This window comes from Populus alba, chromosome 4, assembly GCF_005239225.2.
Source record: "Populus alba chromosome 4, ASM523922v2, whole genome shotgun sequence".
NCBI lineage: Eukaryota > Viridiplantae > Streptophyta > Magnoliopsida > Malpighiales > Salicaceae > Populus > Populus alba.
The window spans coordinates 20543559-20564576 of record NC_133287.1 but is presented as its reverse complement, the minus strand read 5'-3'; the positions used below and the strand labels follow the sequence as shown (position 1 = coordinate 20564576).

The 21018-nt window shown below is 32.2% G+C and overlaps 3 protein-coding genes across 5 annotated transcripts; 1 reads left to right on the top strand and 2 right to left on the bottom strand.

Moving 5' to 3' along the window:
- Nucleotides 1-374: 374 nt before the first annotated feature.
- Nucleotides 375-7201, top strand: LOC118038940 (transcription factor E2FB). Of its 3 annotated transcripts, none has more exons than XR_012169522.1 (15): nt 375-789; nt 2380-2572; nt 2799-2855; nt 3000-3085; nt 3164-3252; nt 3375-3432; nt 4297-4349; nt 4439-4489; nt 4593-4641; nt 4761-4826; nt 4911-4990; nt 5112-5337; nt 5644-5710; nt 5814-6623; nt 6772-7201. XR_012169522.1 is itself a non-coding variant. In XM_073408425.1 (15 exons), exons 2-15 carry the CDS (start codon nt 1902-1904, stop codon nt 5945-5947), a joined length of 1224 nt encoding a protein of 407 aa, XP_073264526.1. In that variant the 5' UTR covers nt 660-789; nt 1834-1901; the 3' UTR covers nt 5948-6190. The 3 variants fall into 3 exon arrangements, 2 of the variants coding, with proteins under 2 accessions (XP_034901384.1, XP_073264526.1); XM_073408425.1 differs by lacking the exon at nt 6772-7201 and adding an exon at nt 1834-1916 and having other exon boundaries at nt 660-789; nt 5814-6190; XM_035045493.2 differs by lacking the exon at nt 6772-7201 and having other exon boundaries at nt 4914-4990; nt 5814-6190.
- LOC118038942 (uncharacterized) lies at nt 6787-7319 on the bottom strand. Its single transcript, XM_073408426.1, is given in 3 exon segments — nt 6787-6944; nt 6947-6962; nt 7069-7319. Coding segments are annotated over 3 exon segments (372 nt in total). The 5' UTR covers nt 7267-7319.
- An 11324-nt stretch (nt 7320-18643) lies between these two features.
- Nucleotides 18644-19793, bottom strand: LOC118038944 (probable CCR4-associated factor 1 homolog 11). The gene has a single exon (XM_035045496.2). It carries the CDS (start codon nt 19571-19573, stop codon nt 18740-18742), a length of 834 nt encoding a protein of 277 aa, XP_034901387.1. The 5' UTR covers nt 19574-19793; the 3' UTR covers nt 18644-18739.
- Between the last annotated feature and the right edge of the window lie 1225 nt (nt 19794-21018).

Genomic DNA, 21018 nt, shown 5'->3' with positions numbered 1-21018 from the left:
AGTAATTAGAATACTGCATATAAAAAATATAAGGATAAAAATACAAAGTTCAATCTTAAAAAACCATATTTATTAAAAATGACAGTCATAAAATGATTTTATAAAAAAAAAAATATAAAATAACCTTAAACATTAACCTAATTAAAAAAGAATTTTATGGTATCTATAAATAATAATTAGTGATATTTTATTATTTATTTAATATTTATATATACTAATTAAAAAGGGAAATAAAAGAAAGGAAATCTAATTTTAAAGATACAAATTACATTTAATTATGAATGAATGAATTAAATAAATAAATAAAAAACAAAGGGAGCACTTCCCTCCACATCTATATCCGAACCAAATTCCCTCCTCCTCTTCCTTCCCTCGTTTTCCACCCTCCCCCCCCCCCCCCTCTCTCTCTCCCGCTTTTTTTATTTTCCTTTCCTTTCCATCCAAGCACCCCCAGATCTCTCCCTCAATTCCATTTCCCTCTCCTTTCAAATCCCTTTCTTACTTCAATTCCCAAAAAACCCTCCAAAAAAGATATAATTTTTAGTTTTTTCTTACTTCAAAATTCTTGCGATGTCGAATTTTCAAGCACAAAACAACCAATCAATGAAGCAGCCGCAGCAAAGCAGTATGCAGAGTCACGCACCGAATCAGCGCCTGCATCAGCAACCGCTTTCGTTTTCTTCAATGAAGCCACCGTTTTTGCCTCCGGGTGACTACCACCGGTTCGGTGACGACCAACGACGTGCTGTTTCTGATCATGAAGTTGAGGGCATTGTTGTGAAACCTCCTGTAAGTATTTACTCTTTTTTTTGGGTTTGGGGTTTGGGTTTGGTTTTTTTCTTTTGTGGTGATCTGCTTTGTTTTTAAGTTTGACTGTTTTTCAAGGGTTTTGTGATTCTGGGATTTTTTTTTAATTTTAATTTTAGTGGAAATTTGATTTTTTTGGCTAATTTTGTGTTCTTGAAGTGGGTTTTGGAGATGGGTTTGGTTAAATTGTTGTGTCAGTGGGTTTTCTAGAGCTGAATTGGTGTATTTCACGTGTTTTTTAGGGTAAAGGGCTAAACTTTCTGCTTGAAAATATTAATCTTTGTAGCTTATTTTGTTTGTGTTGATTGGGATTAGATGCCCTAAGTAATGGTTTCTATTTTGAGGTTTTGTAAGAGTTTAAGTGCTTCTTACATAATCTTGGTGAGTTGCTATCTTAAAATCCACGTATTAGGATCCGTTGTTCAGGAGGTAGGAAGACGAGGGGAAGGGAGTAGAAAAGGATGGTAAAAAGCTGGTGGTGAATGGTACAAGTGGTCTAATTCGGTGTGTGGTGTCTGGCTTGTGATAGCATACGGGGAAATATTAGGGACATGTGGTAAAGATTGGTGTCTAAGATGTAAATGGGACACGGTAATGATGCTTGAGTTTAGTAGAGGAACATTTAAATTGTAGGATTCAATAACTTAAGTTTCCTTATCAATTTGTCTTGTTTCAAGTTATGGTCCTAAAGTCAAGACATTACACACCTAACTGTTTGGTAAATGATGCCAAGGCTTTGATGAGGGAAGTAGACCTTCTGTCGAGTTAAGTTGATTTATGGTTCCTCTAACATCTACTGCAAAAAGAGATGAGTACTTTGCTTAAATAAAAAAAAAAATGCTGCATTTTGGTTGTTTCTACTTCAAATGCTTTCTGAGAAACTATGACATCTTATTGTGATGTATATGCCTGGTAAAAATGGCTCGCAATGTAGCAGTGCCATTGATTACTATTTTTCCCACCAGGCTCTGAAAGTTGTCCTTGCCTATTTTCCCTCTAACCAAGGATCTTTTGATGCCTATGAAGTTTCTGGAAGGCAGCATGACTGCGAGTCCATTATGATGTAATTTTGGAAGGAACATGATGCTTATGCCATGAGCTTGTTTCAAGTTAAGTGATGAAGATGGCTCAGATAAAGTTGCTTCTAGCTTGCCCTTTGTGGTCTTCAAGCACGCGATCCTCCTGTGCTTGCATCAACCATCCTGACATGTTTACTTCTTGCAGAATACTTATAAACACAAGTCTTGATGCTTTATTTTTTTCCGTATGATGTTTTCCTATTCTCAGAATTCAATTATCCCTTAAATATGTATATTGGGAAGTGTCTGTAACACTTGTGCTTTCCTTTACACTCATTTTTACTGAACACTTAGGATACACATTTTGGAATTCATGTATGTTTCTTATAGTTTTCATTTGTTGATATAAGTTTGGCTGGTGGTGTCAGCTCAGAGGTTATACCAGATATATTCAGTGTACTACCTTTTAAAAAGCAAAATCTCATGAACTCATTTGTTTTATAATTGTCAACAACTTACAGTGCGATAATATAAGTTAAATTTTGTATATCAGACATTAAAGCGGAAGAGTGATGCATCAGATCATCAAGGTGAGTCCAGTGACTGGAATGCTGGTCATGGATATATGGAAGTAGTGACCAGCCCCCTGCAGACACCTGTATCAGGAAAAGGGGGAAAGACACCCAAAACATCAAGACTCTCAAAGAGCAGTAAATCTGGATCTCAGAGTGCTGCTGCTGCTCTTGGTGAGTGTATTTGTTTTAAACTTCTACAGCGGTGTCTCATATTTGTGGTTCTGGAGTGTTTTTTTGTCACTGGTTAGGTCAGGGTAAATCAACGACTAAGTTGATATGTTGTGAGTTTCTTTTATTGTGCAAGTACTCTTCTGACCGTATTTTAATTGACTTCATTGGTGAAAAGAAGGAAGTGAAAGTAAATACATGTAGTGAGAAACGTTCTCTGAATTGGCAGGTTCTCCTGGAAATAATCTTACTCCAACTGGTCCATGTCGCTATGACAGCTCTCTAGGTAATCTTTTCTGCTCATGCTTTTCTGTATTTGCTTTTGAAACAGAGTAGTTGGTGATTATCATGAACTCCGTTCCAAATAACTCATGGAACAAAGAAAAACTACACTGTAAAAGTGGTAATATATTATGTGATTCTGATTCAGGTCTCTTGACAAAAAAATTCATCAATTTGATCAAACATGCTGAAGATGGCATCCTTGATCTCAATAAAGCTGCTGAGACTTTAGAGGTTACCTTCAGTTCAGTTTCCATCTATTCTATCTTGTGTTGTAAAATTCTGTCATTTAAAGGTTTTCTTTCATTTCAGGTTCAAAAAAGGCGGATATATGACATAACAAATGTTCTAGAAGGAATTGGTCTTATAGAAAAGAAGCTCAAGAATAGAATTCAGTGGAAGTATGGACTTAAATCCCTTTTTTATGTCACTTGTTTTAAATTGTAAAATTGTTGCATGATTATCTATTATTATTAAAGTTATTTTTGCATGTGATGAGTAGCTTTTGTTTGAATGTTATCAGGGGACTTGATGTATCAAGGCCAGGGGAGGCGGATGATAATAATGTTGCTACTTTGCAGGTATGCAGTTATTAACAACCAGCAACTCTTTTTATTTCTGATCATGTCAACTGACAACTTGTTTCTTGGCATGGCATTTTTTTCTTGGATTAGGCTTTGCAAAGCGTGTTGCTTTAGTTTTCCTTCCTGGAAAGTTTTAGAGCCAACTATGGCAGCGTGTTTAGAACAAACAGAGCAATAGATTGATAAGCATAAAAATCTAGAATCCACTTGGCCAAATCTGCAACTGCACAAGGGGCACTTCTTGGATCCACAAGAACAAAGAACCAGCTCAAGTTTCATTCACTAAAAGGTCTCTTTATTATATAGAATATTGTGCTTATAGTAGCACACGAAAACCTCAATTTGCCCTTATAGTATAAAACTTAATTAATATCAAATGTCAACCAATGCTGAAAAACCTACTATAGGAATTTTTTTTAAACAAATTAAAACTTCTGAATTGATAAATAACAAATAAAATTATAGTAAATCCAATTCATATTTTCCCTGGACTGATGCATTGCTGGCTGCTGACCCTATTTGGATGAAAGTCCTCCATCCACAGGAAAGAAACGCTGATTCTTTAATGGAACAGCTATGCTAAAATGTAACAGTCTCTTGTATGCAAACCAGTTGGTTGTCCTTGCAAATGTCCAATGAGCTTCATTTTGGGACACAACTTCTATAAAAGTCTGTAGCATCAATGCAATGCTTAAATTTGAATTCCTAAGGGTGCACTAAATGTTATTCTCTATGAATTAGCTAGTTGAGTTGAGATTTCATTTTCAGATACAAAACAGTGTATCATGCACCGTTTCAATGAACAAAAACTCTCAGGAAGTACTGGATTTTACTTCATCAATGATTGTCTTTTTCTTGCAGGCAGAAGTTGAAAACCTGACCATGGAGGAACGCAGATTAGATGAACAAACAAGGTTATGCTTTTTTTCCTTCTGCTTATGCAATATCCCCACATTGCTTTTCTGAAACTTTTAGATTGTGCTGAGGCTCTAAATTATTGCAGAGAAATGCAAGAAAGATTGAGGGACCTCAGTGAAGATGAAAATAATCAAAAGTAAATTATTCTCCTCATGTTTGCTTGGATTATTGATAGTTTGTACAGCAATTACCTATTTTAATTAAGAGACTAAGCCCATTTTGCTGATTTACCATATTAGGTGGCTTTTTGTCACTGAGGAAGACATCAAGAGCTTACCTGGCTTCCAGGTTAGTTTTCTTTGTTTCATTATCAAGTAATAGACTTGGTGCTTGGAGTGTCACTGCCTTTCCTAAAGAAATTTTTCTATATTGCTAGCAATTGAGTTCGTAATTTTTTTCTGTTACAGAATGAAACCTTGATAGCAATTAAAGCTCCACATGGTACCACTCTAGAAGTCCCAGATCCCGATGAGGTAATCCCAAAAGTAGTAAATTCAGGAAAAGGGTTACAGTGCGTGCCCATTTTTGTTTGTTGTTATAGTTTTTCCTTTCCTCAGCAGGCAGTTGATTATCCTCAGAGGAGATACAGGATAGTCCTTAGGAGTACAATGGGCCCAATAGATGTTTATCTTGTCAGGTATCTTTTCATTTATTTTATGGTACTGGCAAGGCCTAATCTTCATTCTAGCAGAGCAAAGACTCATTGGTCACTCAAGAATTTATGTAACTGACTTTCCTGATGCCTCTCACTTACTCAGTCAATTTGAAGAGAAAATTGAGGATATTCAAGGTGTTGAGCCACCTCCAAGCTATCCATCAACCTCAGGCTTCAATGAAAATCCAGCTACTACAATGACCTTGGAGGAGAGCAGAGGAAAGGAGGTTGAAATGCAGGAACAAGATGGTCATAGAATGTGCTCAGAACTTAACACGGCACATGACTTTGTGAGTGGGATCATGAAGATTGTTCCCTCAGATGTTGATGTAAGTTTTCCTTGTTTGCTGTCCTATTTTTCAGAAAAATGCAAGCTGTCAGCTGCTTATGTTTGCTTGGAATGTTAACAACAATTGCAAGCACAAGCAATGAAGCACAGCAGGTCGGGAAAGCACCTTATGTTCAGATAATTCAACCTGTCAATAATTGATTGGTTTAACATGCTGTTGTTTTTCCTAACACGGATTTGAGTTCCATGGCATGTGCCTTACTATCTTTTAACTAAAGAAAGGAACTACCATTTGTAAAATAAATAAGTTTCCTAATTCTAATTTAATTTTGTTGTTTAATTACAGAGTGATGCAGATTACTGGCTTTTATCAGATGCTGGTGTTAGCATTACAGACATGTGGCATAACGAACGTATCCTTGTTAAGATATTGAATTGTGTTTACCTGATTTGTGTTCTCATCCTTCATAAAGTATAGACCAGCAAAACTTCTGAGTTCCTTGACTGCAAAAATAGCTGCGGTTGAATGGAATGACTTGGGCACACTTCATAATGATTATGTCATGCCAAATGTCTGCACACCACAGCCCCAAACTCCACCATCTAATCCAACAGAAGTGCCTCCCGGTACTAACACGACTGCTGGATGAAAGGGAAATGTTGGCAAATCAAGTCAAAGATAAATGGCTTTTTTTGGGTCAAGAACCTATGGCAACCACCATCTGCCTTTACCGTTGTGATATTTTGGAGGTTGGATCAAGGGTTCCTGCAAGCTACCATAGCTCCAAAGAAACTAAAGATTGCGGAGGTAGCTAGTTCATTGTACAGCTTAAGTAATATACATGATACGTATGATTCTAGTGGCAAATAAAGAAGGTAACTGACTTTTGATCGATCCTTGTATATTTCTCCGCTTCATGGCTTTGTTGTATTTACTGACTTGATATCCGTTTAGGTGGCAAACTATGTAATATATAATGCGATGACAGTATTCACTCCTGTTTAGAAACTGAAAAATAGATATATTTTCTGAGGTGTTTGCGTCTCTTTTGCTGTTCTATAATTGATTTGTGAAACCAAGGCACCAAATGGCAGGATTGAAGCATGTCCTGATAATTGACATCTCAATGTTATCGCCTGTGGATGCAAGGCATTGGCTACCTCCTTGAATCTTCCCCGTCTCCTGAATGGATTGGTTGTTCCCGTAATGCAGTGGTGATTGTGGACTTTCATTGCTCGGTCTTGTTTATGACCCAAGGAACTCTGGTGATTTCGCTAGTTGCAACCCAAAGGACCTAAAAACTATCAAAATAAATTGCTTAGCGGGTTGGTAAAGATCTGAATTCATGGATTTTGTTTTCATTTGTTCCATACCAGAGGCATGCATCTTGTATATTGTGTTCATGCAAAGCTTCAGTCTTGAAAAAGAAAAAACCACTGTAAAAGTTTGTTTCATTATAATGGTTTATTACAGAAATTATCACCGACATCAAGGGACACATGGAATCCGAGCCAAGAACAAGTAAGAGCCAATCCAGCCAGCAACAATGGGAGTAAGAGCCACAGTGGGGGGGGGAAACCTTATTGGAGATGCAGCCTTGTGTGCAGCAGATGCCAGAGCAAATGTCCCAACTTTCTCCCCAGTTCATCAGTTGAAATTCCCACCTGCAAAATCCAACACAGTTCCGAGTTCAAAATCCATTACTCCTTGTGGAGGACAACAAAATTACCCGAAGTCCAGTTGATGTTTTCACTGATAGATGCTATTTACCTTTTGCAGCAAGGCTTGAACATCAATGCCAGCACTAATGAGTGCATAACATAGTGAGAAAGAAATCAAGGACAGAGTAATTGAGGTAGCAAGGTATGCTCCTCCATATTTTGCTAGCAGCTCCTTGGCTTGATCTCCCTTGGATTTAGTTTTCTCACCATCTTCCTCCCCCTCCTCTTTTGAGCTAATTATCTTCATTTTTGGAAACAATAGGCTTGGCCAATTAGTCTCTTACCTACTAAAATACATAGTTCTCCAAGCAGTGTTCAGGCAAAGACACTGAATTCAAAGAAATTACAAAACAGTGGAGATTCTATAAAACAATAATTCTTATCCAACCTGCTTTATCCACAATTTATGCAAAAAAAAGGTAAGAAAACCAAGAAACCACAATTTATGCACTTAAAATTCACATCAAGAAAGGCAAGAACTGAGACAAAAGTAGGGCAAAGAAAAGAACTTAGAGAAGGGAGTAACTACCTTCCATAGACCAGCTTCAAGACCATACTTCTTGGTAACTTCCTCAACAGAGGAAGAAGATGGGGCTTTCCTTTCTTCAATTTTCTCTTTGAGCTCTAGTTTTAAGTCGTTTAAGACTGGAATTTGGGAGGTTGAATATAAGTAGAACAGCAGTAGTTCTTGGAGCTTTTGTTGTTCAAGAAAGAAGCAAAGGAGAAAGGAGGGAGTTTGCAGTTGCAGAGTTGCTGTTATTTGCCAATCAAATGCAAATTAAAACTATCCTAAAAACAGTGCATGCTCTAAAGTTCCAAGTAGTGAAAAGTTCTTGGAACTTGACAGGAAAAAAAAATCTAGGTCTTGTGCCAAACAAGTAAGGTCATTAATGAAAAAATAAAATAAAAAAAAGGAAAGTGAAAATCTTACCACATTACTACCCCCTCACAGTTTTCAGTTATTAATTAGACTAGATTGAGATGGAATTGGAAAAAAAAAAGATTTTTGATCTTTTATTTTCTTTTTATTTTTATGCTTTTCAAATATGAAAATCACTCGAAAAAGCATTTTTATTTTTAAAAAGATCAAAAAATAGTTTAATATATAATCATCCTCAATACTAGTGAGTTGTAAAATGATTGAATTAACCTTGAGTTGAATTTAAATTTATTAAAATAAATTTTATTTTAATATTTAAAAAAAAATAAAATTTGTATTAATTTAGATTTTGACTAAATACAGGTTATTTAAATTTATAATTAAATCACCTCCCACTAGATAATTTTTTAAAAGCTTGTTTCATGTTAGATTCCAAGTTAATCTTTCATACTAGATTAGGTTTAATAACTTTAAGATTAAACACCTATTTATTTAGCTTTAATGGTCTTATATTAAAACTTGGTATAGAAATTAGAGTGCTGTAGTAAATTTTGCTAAATTATTTGTTATACTAAGAAATTAAACATCTGATTTTACGCCCAACAGAATTGATTCATTAACCTGGAGGCTAATCTGGTCATTGTGGATTCTAGCTTTTTGAAACTTAGAGGGCCAAGTAGCAGCAGCACAAGCACAGCTATATTTTGGGCTGGCAAGGATTTTGCATTTTCTACCTGAACTGAAATTATCTAATTCCCTTTCCATTCCTATCCTACATTATTTTTCAAAAAAATAATTTTTTTTACGGACCAACTTTTAAATTCATTTCTTTGTTTTTTTAAAAAAAAAACCTTCTAGTAAAGCTCCCAGTTCTATTAATTATATATAATGATGTCGAGTTAAAGGGCAACCAAAAAAAATAATTTTCTTGTCTCCCTTATACAGTTTTAAAACATAACATGGAATTAATATGGAGCAAGAAAGAACCTGTTCACAAAAAAAAAAAAGAACCTGTTCACAGGTAGGGAGAACCCCCATTCGATTAAAAAAAATTAAAAATTAAAAATTAAAATAGTATTATTTTTATAAAAAAATTAATGAATTAATGATTAATTTTAACTGAATCAACTCAAGTTTTTTTTTTTTTTTTTTTTCAATTTAATTTAGTTTAGCCATCATAGATTTACTAGGTACAAACGATTGAGCTTTAAAACAATGGTTTATAACACCTAAAGCCATAAAGGGAAAAGATAAAAATCTAGAAAATGAAAAATCAAGGAGATAATTATTAGAGATATGATAAAGGTATGGATTTAAATGGTAAAATAACTAACTTTAGAGATTTCAGTTCTTTCATTTTTCTGATATTAAATTTATTTATAAAATTTGAATTTCTCTTTTTGCGTATGATTCGGACTCTGCATATGTTTTTTTTTTTCAATCTGGATTTGATAGAGACACTTTATAATATTTAAAAGGGGAAATAATTATATAAAAAAAGCAATTATTAATTGACATGATAAGGAAAAAAAAGAAAAAAGAAGAGAGATCCATGAAAAATTTTTTATAATTATTAACTACATTCATGCTTGTTTTATTATTAAGGTGTGTTTGACAACATGGGTTAATGTTATTTTTTAAAATGATTTTTATTAAAAATTAAATTAAAATAATATTTTTTTATTTTTTTAAAAAATTTATTTTTTATATTAGCATATTAAAACAATTTGGAAACATTTAAAAAATTATTAATTTTAAATATAAATTTTTTTTAAATTTTTTTAAAAATACAGGTTGGATCTTATTCTCAAATATCCTTTCGAAATAGGTACATCAAAAAGCTAAAGCATGGAAAAATCTTAAATATTTTGAAAATCTTGGGTCATGAAAAATTTGAGTTTAAGGATAATTTATTATCAGCTCGCAATGAATTACCTTAATTTTTTTTTTGGTTGCAGATTTAGATAGATTTATGATATTCTATCCAAAAACTTAAATTAATTATCTTAATTTTCTTTTTACTTAAGCCCCATTTCCTAGCTACTCTTTTTAACCTCACAAATCTTCAAATTACTTACAGGAACCAAAACAAACCATGGCCGCAAGCAAAAACACCAAATGTTCTCCAACGCAATCCAAGAAACTTTCCTTCATAACCAAGACGAAGAGCAATAGCTTTCCAACAGCCCTTTGTGAAGAAACATCAAATCCAAATGCCAGTTTGAAGCATGCTTTAAGCTCTCCTTCACTAACCTATACATATACTTCTGTGAAGGATTTGATTCCTTGGGTCAAAAGCCACAGTCCTTTATCACAAGGTGGTTTTTGTACAATTCGATCAGCTGAGGATATAGCAATAAGCAATGTTCTGGTCCAGAAGGCTGCATGGTTATACTTACAACCTTTGCCTAAAACAAGAACTCCTCCGCCTCCTCCGCCTCCAAGAACTTACTTTTGGGGTCACATTTGGAACAAGCTAATGAATACTTGTCCCAAATTCATCAACAGCGACATAGTTGGGAAGATTACAGATGCCCTTGACATGGTACGAAGAGCAACTTATGTTGTCTAGTTAGTGACTGAGTTCATGTGCTGATTTTCTTGTCATTGCTTTAGTGGTAGTTGCTGGACAGTTTCTCAGCTGCTGTGGTTGTGCATGGCAGTTGTTTTCTTGCAGGGAGAGGGTAGTTCAAGTTGCTGTTTTCTTTTGAGTTCTTTTTGAAGTCTTAGTTGTCTTTATGTTGTTTGTGCTTGGCTTCATCTTGCTGGCTTCGCTAATCTTTTTCTAAATTGTATCTGTTTCCATTTTCATGATCAATAAATTATTAACGATCCTATTCATTGAAAAAGAAATTAGCCTTCCAATAATGTCTTGTTAGAATGCCAAAAGAAGGGTCCAACTGCAGTGTTTTTGTCTTTCCCAATATCCACAGTTATGTATACATAAATCAAGTAATCAAATTTCCTTTTAGTACTATTTATGTTTATGAAAGGGTGTATGATCAAAATTCTCTTGAATTAATTTTGAAATAAATTGAAATTAGTTTTTAAATTTAATTTTTTCTTGTTTCATATTTCAGCAACTTTTTATAAAAAAAAATATGGTCTTCTATCTAGTTTTTGTTAGAGAATAATATAAATTATATCATATGACCTCACCTAACAGCTTAAGTTTTTTGATTGAATTGGTTATTTGACATGATATCAAAGTTTTGATGATCTAGTAGTCACGAGTTCGAATTTCACAATCCTTATTTATTTGAAAAAAATTAAGCACAAGATAATGTAGGCATGTATAAGTTTCAAAACCAAAGGGCTTTCACTTAAGGGAGTGTATTAAAAAATAATATAAATTATATTATGGGACCTCACCTAACAGCTTAAACTTTAAGGTTGAATTGGTTCTTTGACAATTTTCACACAAATACTAAGTTTTTAAACTATCGTTTTAGAGTTAAAATTAATGAAATGATCTATATATTAATTTTTTTATCAAAAATTATTTTGAGTTCCTCGTGATGATATGAAAAAATTCATGATAATTTTGGATCATTTAGTCTTTATAAAATTCACTTATATAATAATCTAGAATTGTTTAAATTAGATTTTCCGTTTCTTAACTAAGTTATTTCAAAGAATATATATATGTATATATATATATATAAAAGAGAGAGAAAATATAAGTGAATATCATATTTGATTCAATTAATTACTTGTGAATTTTCTTTGAAGGCATTTTAGAAAATGCCAAAATGCCTTTACTAAACTCACATTGATTCGGCCCTTTGTTCTTTTAGCCAAGAAGAATGATCTAATCAAACCTTCCTCTCTCAACAACTCTATAGAAAAAACACTCCAATCCAAAAGCAAAAACAACTCCTCTCCCTCCCTCTCTCTTCTCTCTTCTCTCTCCTCTCTCTAGTCCCCAAATGCTTTAGAGTTTTAATCTTGAAAAGGAGTCTCACCATTAACACCTCCTAGCTAGATCCAGGCCAACTGGTACATTAAACCTTGCAAAGCACAAAAACTCTTTCAATGTCTTCAAAGAAGAAAAATCTCCTTCAATCCATACTCACACCCAAAGCAGGCAGTGGCTGCGGCAGGCCAAAACTCTCTGATGTATACGAGCCAGCACCCAAACCTAAACCCAAAACCTCAATTTCCAAAAAAAATCCGAACCCTAAATACTGTTCCTCTACAACCTCATGTGATAAGAGTGTAGGCTTCTCATTACCGGACAGTGAAGAAGAAGGCTCCACTTCCACTACTTTCACTCTGAAAAAAGACAACAACACGTCATCAACCCAAAACTCCGAATCCGAAACCGATCCAAAAGCATCCAGAATCATTGACAGCATTGCTGTGGTGAAGGATTCTGATGACCCGTTTCAAGATTTCAAGAATTCTATGTCGCAAATGATCTTGGAGAAGAACATCTACTCTAAAGATCATCTTGAAGAGCTTCTTAACTGCTTCTTGGAGCTGAATTCTCCTTGCCAACATGATGTTATCGTTCAAGCTTTCACTGAGATCTGGAAAGAGATCAGACGTGTGTCACATGAATCCTAGCTGTGCATGGAACTTGTATGTTGGATAGTTTTGATGTTAATTTGTTTACAATACTTTGGCAGTGAGATTTTATTGTGGAAAAGTTGTATATTTTCTTGACGGTAACATTTTACTTAATTTTTCCTTCCTTTTACTGTTGTGATTGTGTATAAATGTACTTACTGAATAGAAAAACAGTATTGATTTATAATACAGAACAATACATTAGCAATTATAACCAACTGTGGAGTTTTAATGGCAGTGGTTGGCAATCTGTGTTGCTGTGTTCTTTATACGTTGAAAAACTCTTAGCAGAAAGGTGCTACCTCACATCAACCAAGCTTCTTCTTCTCAGTGATTGTCAGATTGTCCAGTTCAGTAGCTCTGTAACAATGGCTATTAAATATCTGAAGGTTAAGTATGACCAAACATAATAACTGTTACCACACTCGATATTAATGGACTTTAATTAGGTTATTATATTTCTCTTTTTTTGTTCTTGAAATTCATAAATTCGAATCACCAGTGTATAATCCCTTTTTTACTTAGAAAATAACTTAAATCCTTTCTATATTCTATAGAAATGGAATTTCCCAGTGCCACGTCTTGTTTGAAAGAGAAATGAAAGGCATGACTTGCGCGTTATCAGCTAATTATCAATTTAATATTTTTATCAGTCCCATGTCAAAGCATACATCTATAAATATGATCGTATTACCTCCTCCTCAAAATACACACACACACAAGATTTTCATTAATTATATATATATATATATATATATATATAGAGTGGGAAATCCTTCATCATTCTTAAATCTCTATAAATCTCTTTATTATCCTTAAAGAATAACTAAGTATTAATTAGGATGAATTACTAGGGTTTTTTTCTTATTATATAGTTGTATCTATTTTTTTATAAATAAATTTAAAGAATAACGAATAGGAAATTATTAGATATTTCCGGAATATCATAAAATTTCTCGTTAGTTTGTCCTTAGTTTTACATAAATAATAATGGGAACAAAATTTCTCAATTTGATAATTATTGTTTTAGAAAAAAATTTAACGTATTTTTTTAATTTAATTAGAAGTTAAATTATTTGAACTTTTATCTTATGAATTCTAATAAACTACACTTTGATTTATATATATATATATATATATATATATATATATATATATATATATATATATATATATATATTAAGAATCTCATTTGAGTCATTTTTACTAAATATATTATAATTTAAAGTTATTTTTACTTCTTCTTGTCACAAATTATTTATGAAAAATAGTTTTTAAACTATGGCTCAAAATTGAAAATAATTTTTTACAAGGTATGTCAAACAGATTCTAAGGATTTTGACTTCCATATATAATTCTGCAAGGATAAAATGCCGAATTATATTTTTTAAAAAATATTCTTTTTTCGAAGGTATACGTTCCTTGTATTTGAACCATAAATTGAAAATAAATCCTTCTTCATTATATATATACATTTCATTAAAAATAACTTATTAGTATATAATTAAATTAATCATTGATTGAGCTCAAAATTAATTAACGATGGCATTAATAAAATAATTGATAACGTTAAGAAACATGAAGAATATTGCAATACATATTGTTTCTCTTGGCTTCAGATGATGTGAACTGCACTTGCACAACGCATCTTCTTCATTTATTTGACAGAATTCGCCATTACATGTTTTCTAAATGTTTGAAGAAAAGAGCCATAAATAAATAAATCAATGGAGTGACGCTGAAGGCAGTCCTTGAACACTAACCATTCACCAAAAAAGTCCGTTTCTGATGCTGATTTATTAACCAACTCAAGATCATTCTTTTCACTGGTTCTATTCAATCATTACTTTTCAAGGATGTGCTTATGCCCAAACAACACGGTTTTGTTTTTTGTTTTTTGTTTTTTGTTTTTTGTTTTTTGTTTTTTTTTGGTGAATTTGACCTTAACTTTTTTTTTTTGCCGGGAGAAACTAGTTTTCATAATCACACTATGTTATAAGTCGAATTTTTTTTTTTTTAATTTAACAAATAATAGTGAGTTTGTAGTGAAGTATTTGATATTTTTATTAAATTCGAGTTAATATGTTAATTTTGAAATTTCTCGATCCAAGTTATTGCCTAGTCCAATTTAAAATTAAATTAACCATGTGAGAGTTGGTATGAGGTAATCCGATCAACTTATAAGTCAATTCAAAGATAACCCGATCGATCAGTAAATAAATTATGAGGATGAAATTTATATAAAAATACCTTTGAACCTAAATTCTTATCTAACTTAGATTTAAAATTAAATCATGTAAGAGCTTTCTTGATATGACCTAGTCAATTTGGTTATTCCAAAGACCAGGAAACTGGTTAAAGAAGTCCGAGGAGAAAATTGAAAAAGAAAAGGATGAAAGTGACATAAAAAGACCTTTCAACCTCACTTTTTAACTAGTTTGGGTTTAAAATTAAACCATGTAAGATTTTTCCCAACATGACCTAATCATCAGTCTAAATGTTTTTATTCAAGGGTGCAACTTAACACCTAAGAAGATGGTGAATTAGGTTTTTCACTAAATTTTATAATTAAAACAAATTACTCAAGTAAATACAATGACCAAGAATATAATTAAAGTACATAAAGTAAATAGTTAAGGAAGAAACTTTGCGAACTCATTTTTAACATGGTTTGACAAGCTTATATCCACATCTCAAGTACTAAATCATACTTAAATATTGTTTTCTTTCACTAGTCCAAGTTTAAAAATATAATTGTCACCTGATGAATCCACACTAAGCATTTTACATCACCTAAAAAAATCCATCATTCAAGATTTTTTCCCACTTGAATATATGTTATTTTCAAGATTTTTTCCTTAATGAAATTGTCTCACCAATACCAAGGGCTTTTTCCTAACCCTCAAAGGCTTACAATGATGTTTCGTTTTCACAACAAGCTCAATAGAATGAATATTATAATTACAATTATAATATCTCTGTACTTCACTATATATCACTTATAGAATATGAAAGTGTTTAAATTTAGTGAGAATATAATTGAATATTCTTTGTGCTAGAATATAAAGGTTTAATAGCATAAATTAAAGTATGATCATGGATTGATGGTTTTATAGTAGTTTTACTCTTAAAATAGCTTGTATATCATATATGTTTGGATTTTCTTGTTAATTTTGCAATTACACACACACACACTAGTCATTTATAGTCGTTACTATTCCTTTAACAACTAAAATGATCAATCGTTTCATATTGGTTAAGTCAATTAGTCGATTATTTTTTACAAAATCCTCAAGTATTCATCATTGATGAATAGCTGTTGATCAATTCATTTAGTAACCCCAAATAGTCAACCAATTTATGTAGAGTTCCATGTTTAACTTAGATTTTATTTGATTATTATTAATTATTTAATGCATGTAGAGTGAAGTGTGCAAGTTCATTTTAATTATGTTATCAAATAAGATATAATAATTTACATTTAAGCACTAAAATGAATTTTTATTCTAAATCTTCACTTTTCTCTCTTCTTGGACTTCCAAATTATTAAAGTCAGTATTTAAAAAAAAATCAAAATTTTAATTAATTATCAAATTATTTCTTTATTTGTGATTAGATCAGCTCCCATTAAATTCAATATAAAATCCAAATCAAACTAGATCTCAAGTTTGATCAGTGAAACTGAAATAAGTTTGATAGCAATAATTAAAATAATCATCATGTATGTCATTTGGTAAGTAAAAAAAAAAGGGTATTCATGGAGGTGGATCAACCACTCGTTTTTAAGATAGTTTATCATTATCTGCATTAATTCAGTGTTATTGCAAGCATTCACGTGATTAATTATAGGTGCATGGATCTTATAATATGAAGACATGAGGAGAACCTATCCTGTTATATACATCTGAAATCATATTTAGAACACCAAGAGATTAAATAAAATATTTATCATTTCCAATTGAAAAGTAAATAAAAGCTTGTTTTCATGTAAGCCTTAATGCGTTTTAAAACCTGGTCTGACATGTCGGGTCGACCCGGGATTGGAACCAGGTCGGGTTGAAGTAAAAATAGGGAAAGAAAAAATCTGGTGTGACCCGACGACCAGGTTAAAAACCCGGTTGCAACCCGTTGATTTTTTTTTTAATACTAAAACGACGTTGTTTTGATTTTAAAAAATTAACTTGATTAAAATCTGAAACTCGAACCTTGAACCGAGCTAGTCACCAGATCGTATTTAAACTATGCCTAAATATTGATGTAGGCATAATAATAATAATAATAATAATAATTAATAATTTCTCCTCAACAAGCACATACATAGGTAATATGGGCTTTCAAAATGAATGGACTCAAATATGTTAAGGGTCTCATAGATGCTCAAACATTATATTTACAAAACAGACCTGACTGAATAATAATAAAGGAGCTGATTTAAAAATCTTTTATATTATAATATTGGTTATTTATTAAAATATATTTTATTTAAAAATATATTATTATTTTTTTATTTTTAAAATTAATTTAAAATAGTAAAATTTAAATTTTACAAAAAAGAGCACCGCATGGACAAGGAGTGTCAGAAATGAAACCCTTTTTTTACAAGTTGATATATTTAAATTTTGGTATTGCTTATAAAAAAGTGAATTTTAATTTTGAATTATAATTTATAATTTATTTTTCATAAATAATTTATAATAAAAATAGGTTGGAATTAACTATAAAAGATTGTTGGTGAGAAAACTACTTTAGCCCACCCATTTTAAAATTTATTTTTTAACATCAACATATTAAAATTATCTCAGAACATAAAAAAAAATGCTCAATTTAAAATAAAGAAATAGATAAAAATATTTTAATTTTTTAAAAAACACATTTAATGTAAATATATATAAACACTGCTAGTAGATAGTAACAGGCAGCAAGACAACTAAAAAAATGTTTGAAAATAGAAGAGAAACTAATATGAGAAAAAAAGGAAAGGAAAAGAAGGAAAATATTTTTCCTTTAGTTCGAGAGAAGTGAGTGATGAAGTTTTATTTGTGTGGAATATTGATTAAAAAAAAAAGAGGAAAATAATATTTTAGAGGATAAAAATGAGTAAAATCATTTCAATTTTCTCTCTTCATCCTTATCCTCCCAACTTGGATCGAAAAGAAAAGTCTCGAGTAAAAGTCTACTACTTGTGATGAATCAAAATCCCACCGGTCATTGTTCTAACTAGTCAAATACACTCTCAATCCCAATCCCACTAACCATTATCGTAGCTTTCAAGTTCATCTTTGTTTGTGTGGGTTTTTTTTTGTTTTAAAAAAAAAAATATATATATATATATTAAATTAATATTTTTAAATTATTTTGATATGCTTAATATCAAAAATAATTTTTTAAAATTAATAAAAAATATTATTTTAATATATTTATAAATAAAAAATATTTAAAAAAATAATCACACACTCTCATGTCTAAAGTATTCATTTTGAAAAATTAAAACATAAGAGGGGGGGAAAAAAAGGAGCGAGAATGTAAACAGTGCGTGGTGTGGACTTCTACAACTGACCTTGGCAACCATTTGAAAAATTCAGTGTTTAAGGGATCAAAATGCAAAATCAAACAAAAGATGGGCAGTAGGCTTAATTAAGAACTTTCCCCAGTCATAGTACACTGTAGGAAAGGCAATACAAACTCTCTTGTCCTAAGAAGATTCAACATGAGACTATGAAATACTATATTTTAAAAGATCAGTCATGTAATGAATTTGATAAATTATCGTCTCTTTTTTCATAAAATGTCTTTTTTGGGAATAATTTGTCACAAAACTGCAAATTATGTAACAAATTAGAAATTGCTTGAAATTACTACAATTTTAAAATATTTTCAGTTGTTTTAATTTCTTACAAATTATGTTTTTTTTTTTAATTCATAGAACAAGGACTTAGTGTGTTTGACAGTGTGGTAGCGGTTGCTTTTTAAATAGCTTTTTGTGCCGAAATACATGACAATGATTTTTTTATTTTTTAAAAATTATTTTTGATATCAGCACATCAAAACGATCTAAAAAGTACAAACCACACTTAATTTTAACAAAAAAAAAAATTAAAATTTGATGAAACACCGTTTGGAACGCAATGCCAAACGGTGTCTTAGCTAAACACCACCATAACACATGCTAATATACCATAAAAGAATTTCTTTAATTATTTTTCAAATTTCATCAACTTAATTTACAATATCCAAATTTAATAAATCAAATAATCGATGCATGTTTTTGTCAACAAAACACCTCTAATCCATACAAAACACCAGCATGTTGCTCCGGTCCATCTTTCACAAAGAACACATCCCTCATCTTTTGAAAAGCATGCCACGTCAGCAAACTATCCGAACCGGCCTGGTGACATTTCCCAACTTCCCGGTTCACTTCCAGGGTCCGGGCCACCCGGTCCAACCCACCATACAAACTCTTACAGAACCGCATCATGTGTTTGACATCGTAAATATTATTTCCGAAAAACACCCTCAACAAACTCAAAAATCCCACCAACCCAGACGGCAGTTCCCGGCGCGTGAGTATCTTCACCAAGTACCCAAAATCATACGCGCTGTGGAAAGTAACCCAACTCACTGACTCGTTGCAGACAAGCCCAGACGACATCATCAACTCAGCGAACCTCGCCGAGTCAACCCCCTCCTCTCTATTCCTGTCAAAGTCAATCCCTTGTCGCCTCAGCAGCTCAACCGAGTCAGGAGCATGCGAGTCACGCTCCACGTCAAAATCCCTGAAGTTGAACTCCCAGATGAACCGGTTTCCGGTTCCCAGATCAGGCAAGTTTCCCTCCGCATCGGACAGCGTGAGGCCCACCTGGATAAGATTCAAAGCATCAACGTTGGACTTAAGGATCCTGTAATGATCCGACGGCTTGAGCTGTCGGAAATAGTTCCTGTTGTTGGTGGGGTCTACTGGTGGTCGGAAAACAACCCCAGGAAATTCCGTATCCATGGAGATGAACGGAAACTCATCGATTAAATCACGAATCAGCTCGAATTCCGACTCCAAATTACACGACCACACTTCACGAATTACAATCTTCTTGCTTTCTTCCATTTCTATTTTTTCTTTAATTGCTTGAAAGAGAGAGAAAAAGAGAGAGAAGGGGACTCTAAGTGAAATCTTCTTTCTTCTTCTCTGCTGTTCCGCTGGGTATGAAGAGAGTGAGAGGGAGAGGGTGTGGTATATATATTATACGGGAAGAAGGTGGGGGGTGGAGGAGGAGGGAGTTGCTTGGAAAGCGAGAAGGGTTCAGTGCTGCGGTGTGTGTGCAGTGTAATAAATGTTCAAAGATTCAACGCGTCAGGAGTTTGACTGACTTGGTCCAAATGAGGCCGCTTCCTTTATTATTTTATTTATTAATGAATGTTCATTTTGATAAATGCCATGAGTTATAAACAAAGCCAGCCATCGTGAATCCACTGCCTTTATACATTGCTTTATGCTTTGTTTGTTTCAAGGAAAATGAATTCCCGGAATTCATTTTCCTCACTTTTCCATGTTTGATGACTATCAGGAAAATAAGTCAAAGGAAAACCAATTCCTTCTAATTCCAGTCAACTTAAACTTTCCCTTTCCCCGTAGGAAAGTGTTTTCCTTCTGATAAAGAAAGGAAAACACTTTCCTTAGCGGACGCTGCCAATGAATTTTAATTAACAGCTACAGTAGTATCGCATTTTAATTCACTGCTACAGTAGCAGCGAATTAAAATGCAATGCTACTGTAGCAGCGACTTATAATTCACTGCTGTAGCATTGAATTATAATTCGCTGCTACTGTAGCAGGGAATTAAAATGCAAAGAGTTGTTTATTTTATTTAAATAATGGGTTTTTGATTAAATCAAAGTTTAATTAAGTCTTCAAACTCAATTAAATTCTTGATTTCATTAATTAAAATAATCTAAAATTTAATTAAATTAATTCTCCAATTAAACCCTTGATTTAATTAATTAAACTAGTCAAAAGTTTAATTAAATCTTTAAACTTCCAATCATGTTGCCCTTAACCTAAATTTTAATTCATCCTTCATTTATTTTATTTTTATTTTTCATCATCTTTTTTTTTAAATAATAAAAATAAAAAGATCAAAATTGGGTTATGACAATTGTAAGTGATTAAATATTTTATATTAAATATTTTATATATATTAGATAAACTTGAAAAAAAAATTAATTCATTAATAAATTATTTTCCAGTTCATTTTCCATAACACAACCAAACACTGGAAAGTGTTTTCCAGTTCATTTTCCATAACACTACCAAACATCGGAAAATACTTTCCCGGAATTCACTTTCCAGGAATTTATTTTTCCTCGGAATTCACTTTCCAAAAGGAAACCACTTTCCTGCAAACAAACGGAGCCTAGCAAGAGCCTGTTTCCTATTAGATATTTTTCATTTATAAATATACTGAAATAATATATTTTTTTTATTTTTATATAAAACATAAAAAATTTAAAAATCATGAAGTGATTCATTGAAAAATTAAAGCATAAAATCTA

What these genes read in the sequence shown, in the direction of transcription:
- LOC118038940 (XM_035045493.2), top strand. Translation starts at nt 571, where the DNA reads ATGTCGAATTTTCAAGCACAAAACAACCAATCAATGAAGCAGCCGCAG. An exon ending in AAGCTGCTGAGACTTTAGAG is followed by an intron (nt 3,086 to 3,163) that starts GTTACCTTCAGT and finishes CTTTCATTTCAG; the next exon opens with GTTCAAAAAAGGCGGATATA. An exon ending in AAGTCCCAGATCCCGATGAG is followed by an intron (nt 4,827 to 4,913) that starts GTAATCCCAAAA and finishes TTTCCTCAGCAG; the next exon opens with GCAGTTGATTATCCTCAGAG.
- LOC118038944 (XM_035045496.2), bottom strand. Translation starts at nt 19,573, where the DNA reads ATGGAAGAAAGCAAGAAGATTGTAATTCGTGAAGTGTGGTCGTGTAAT.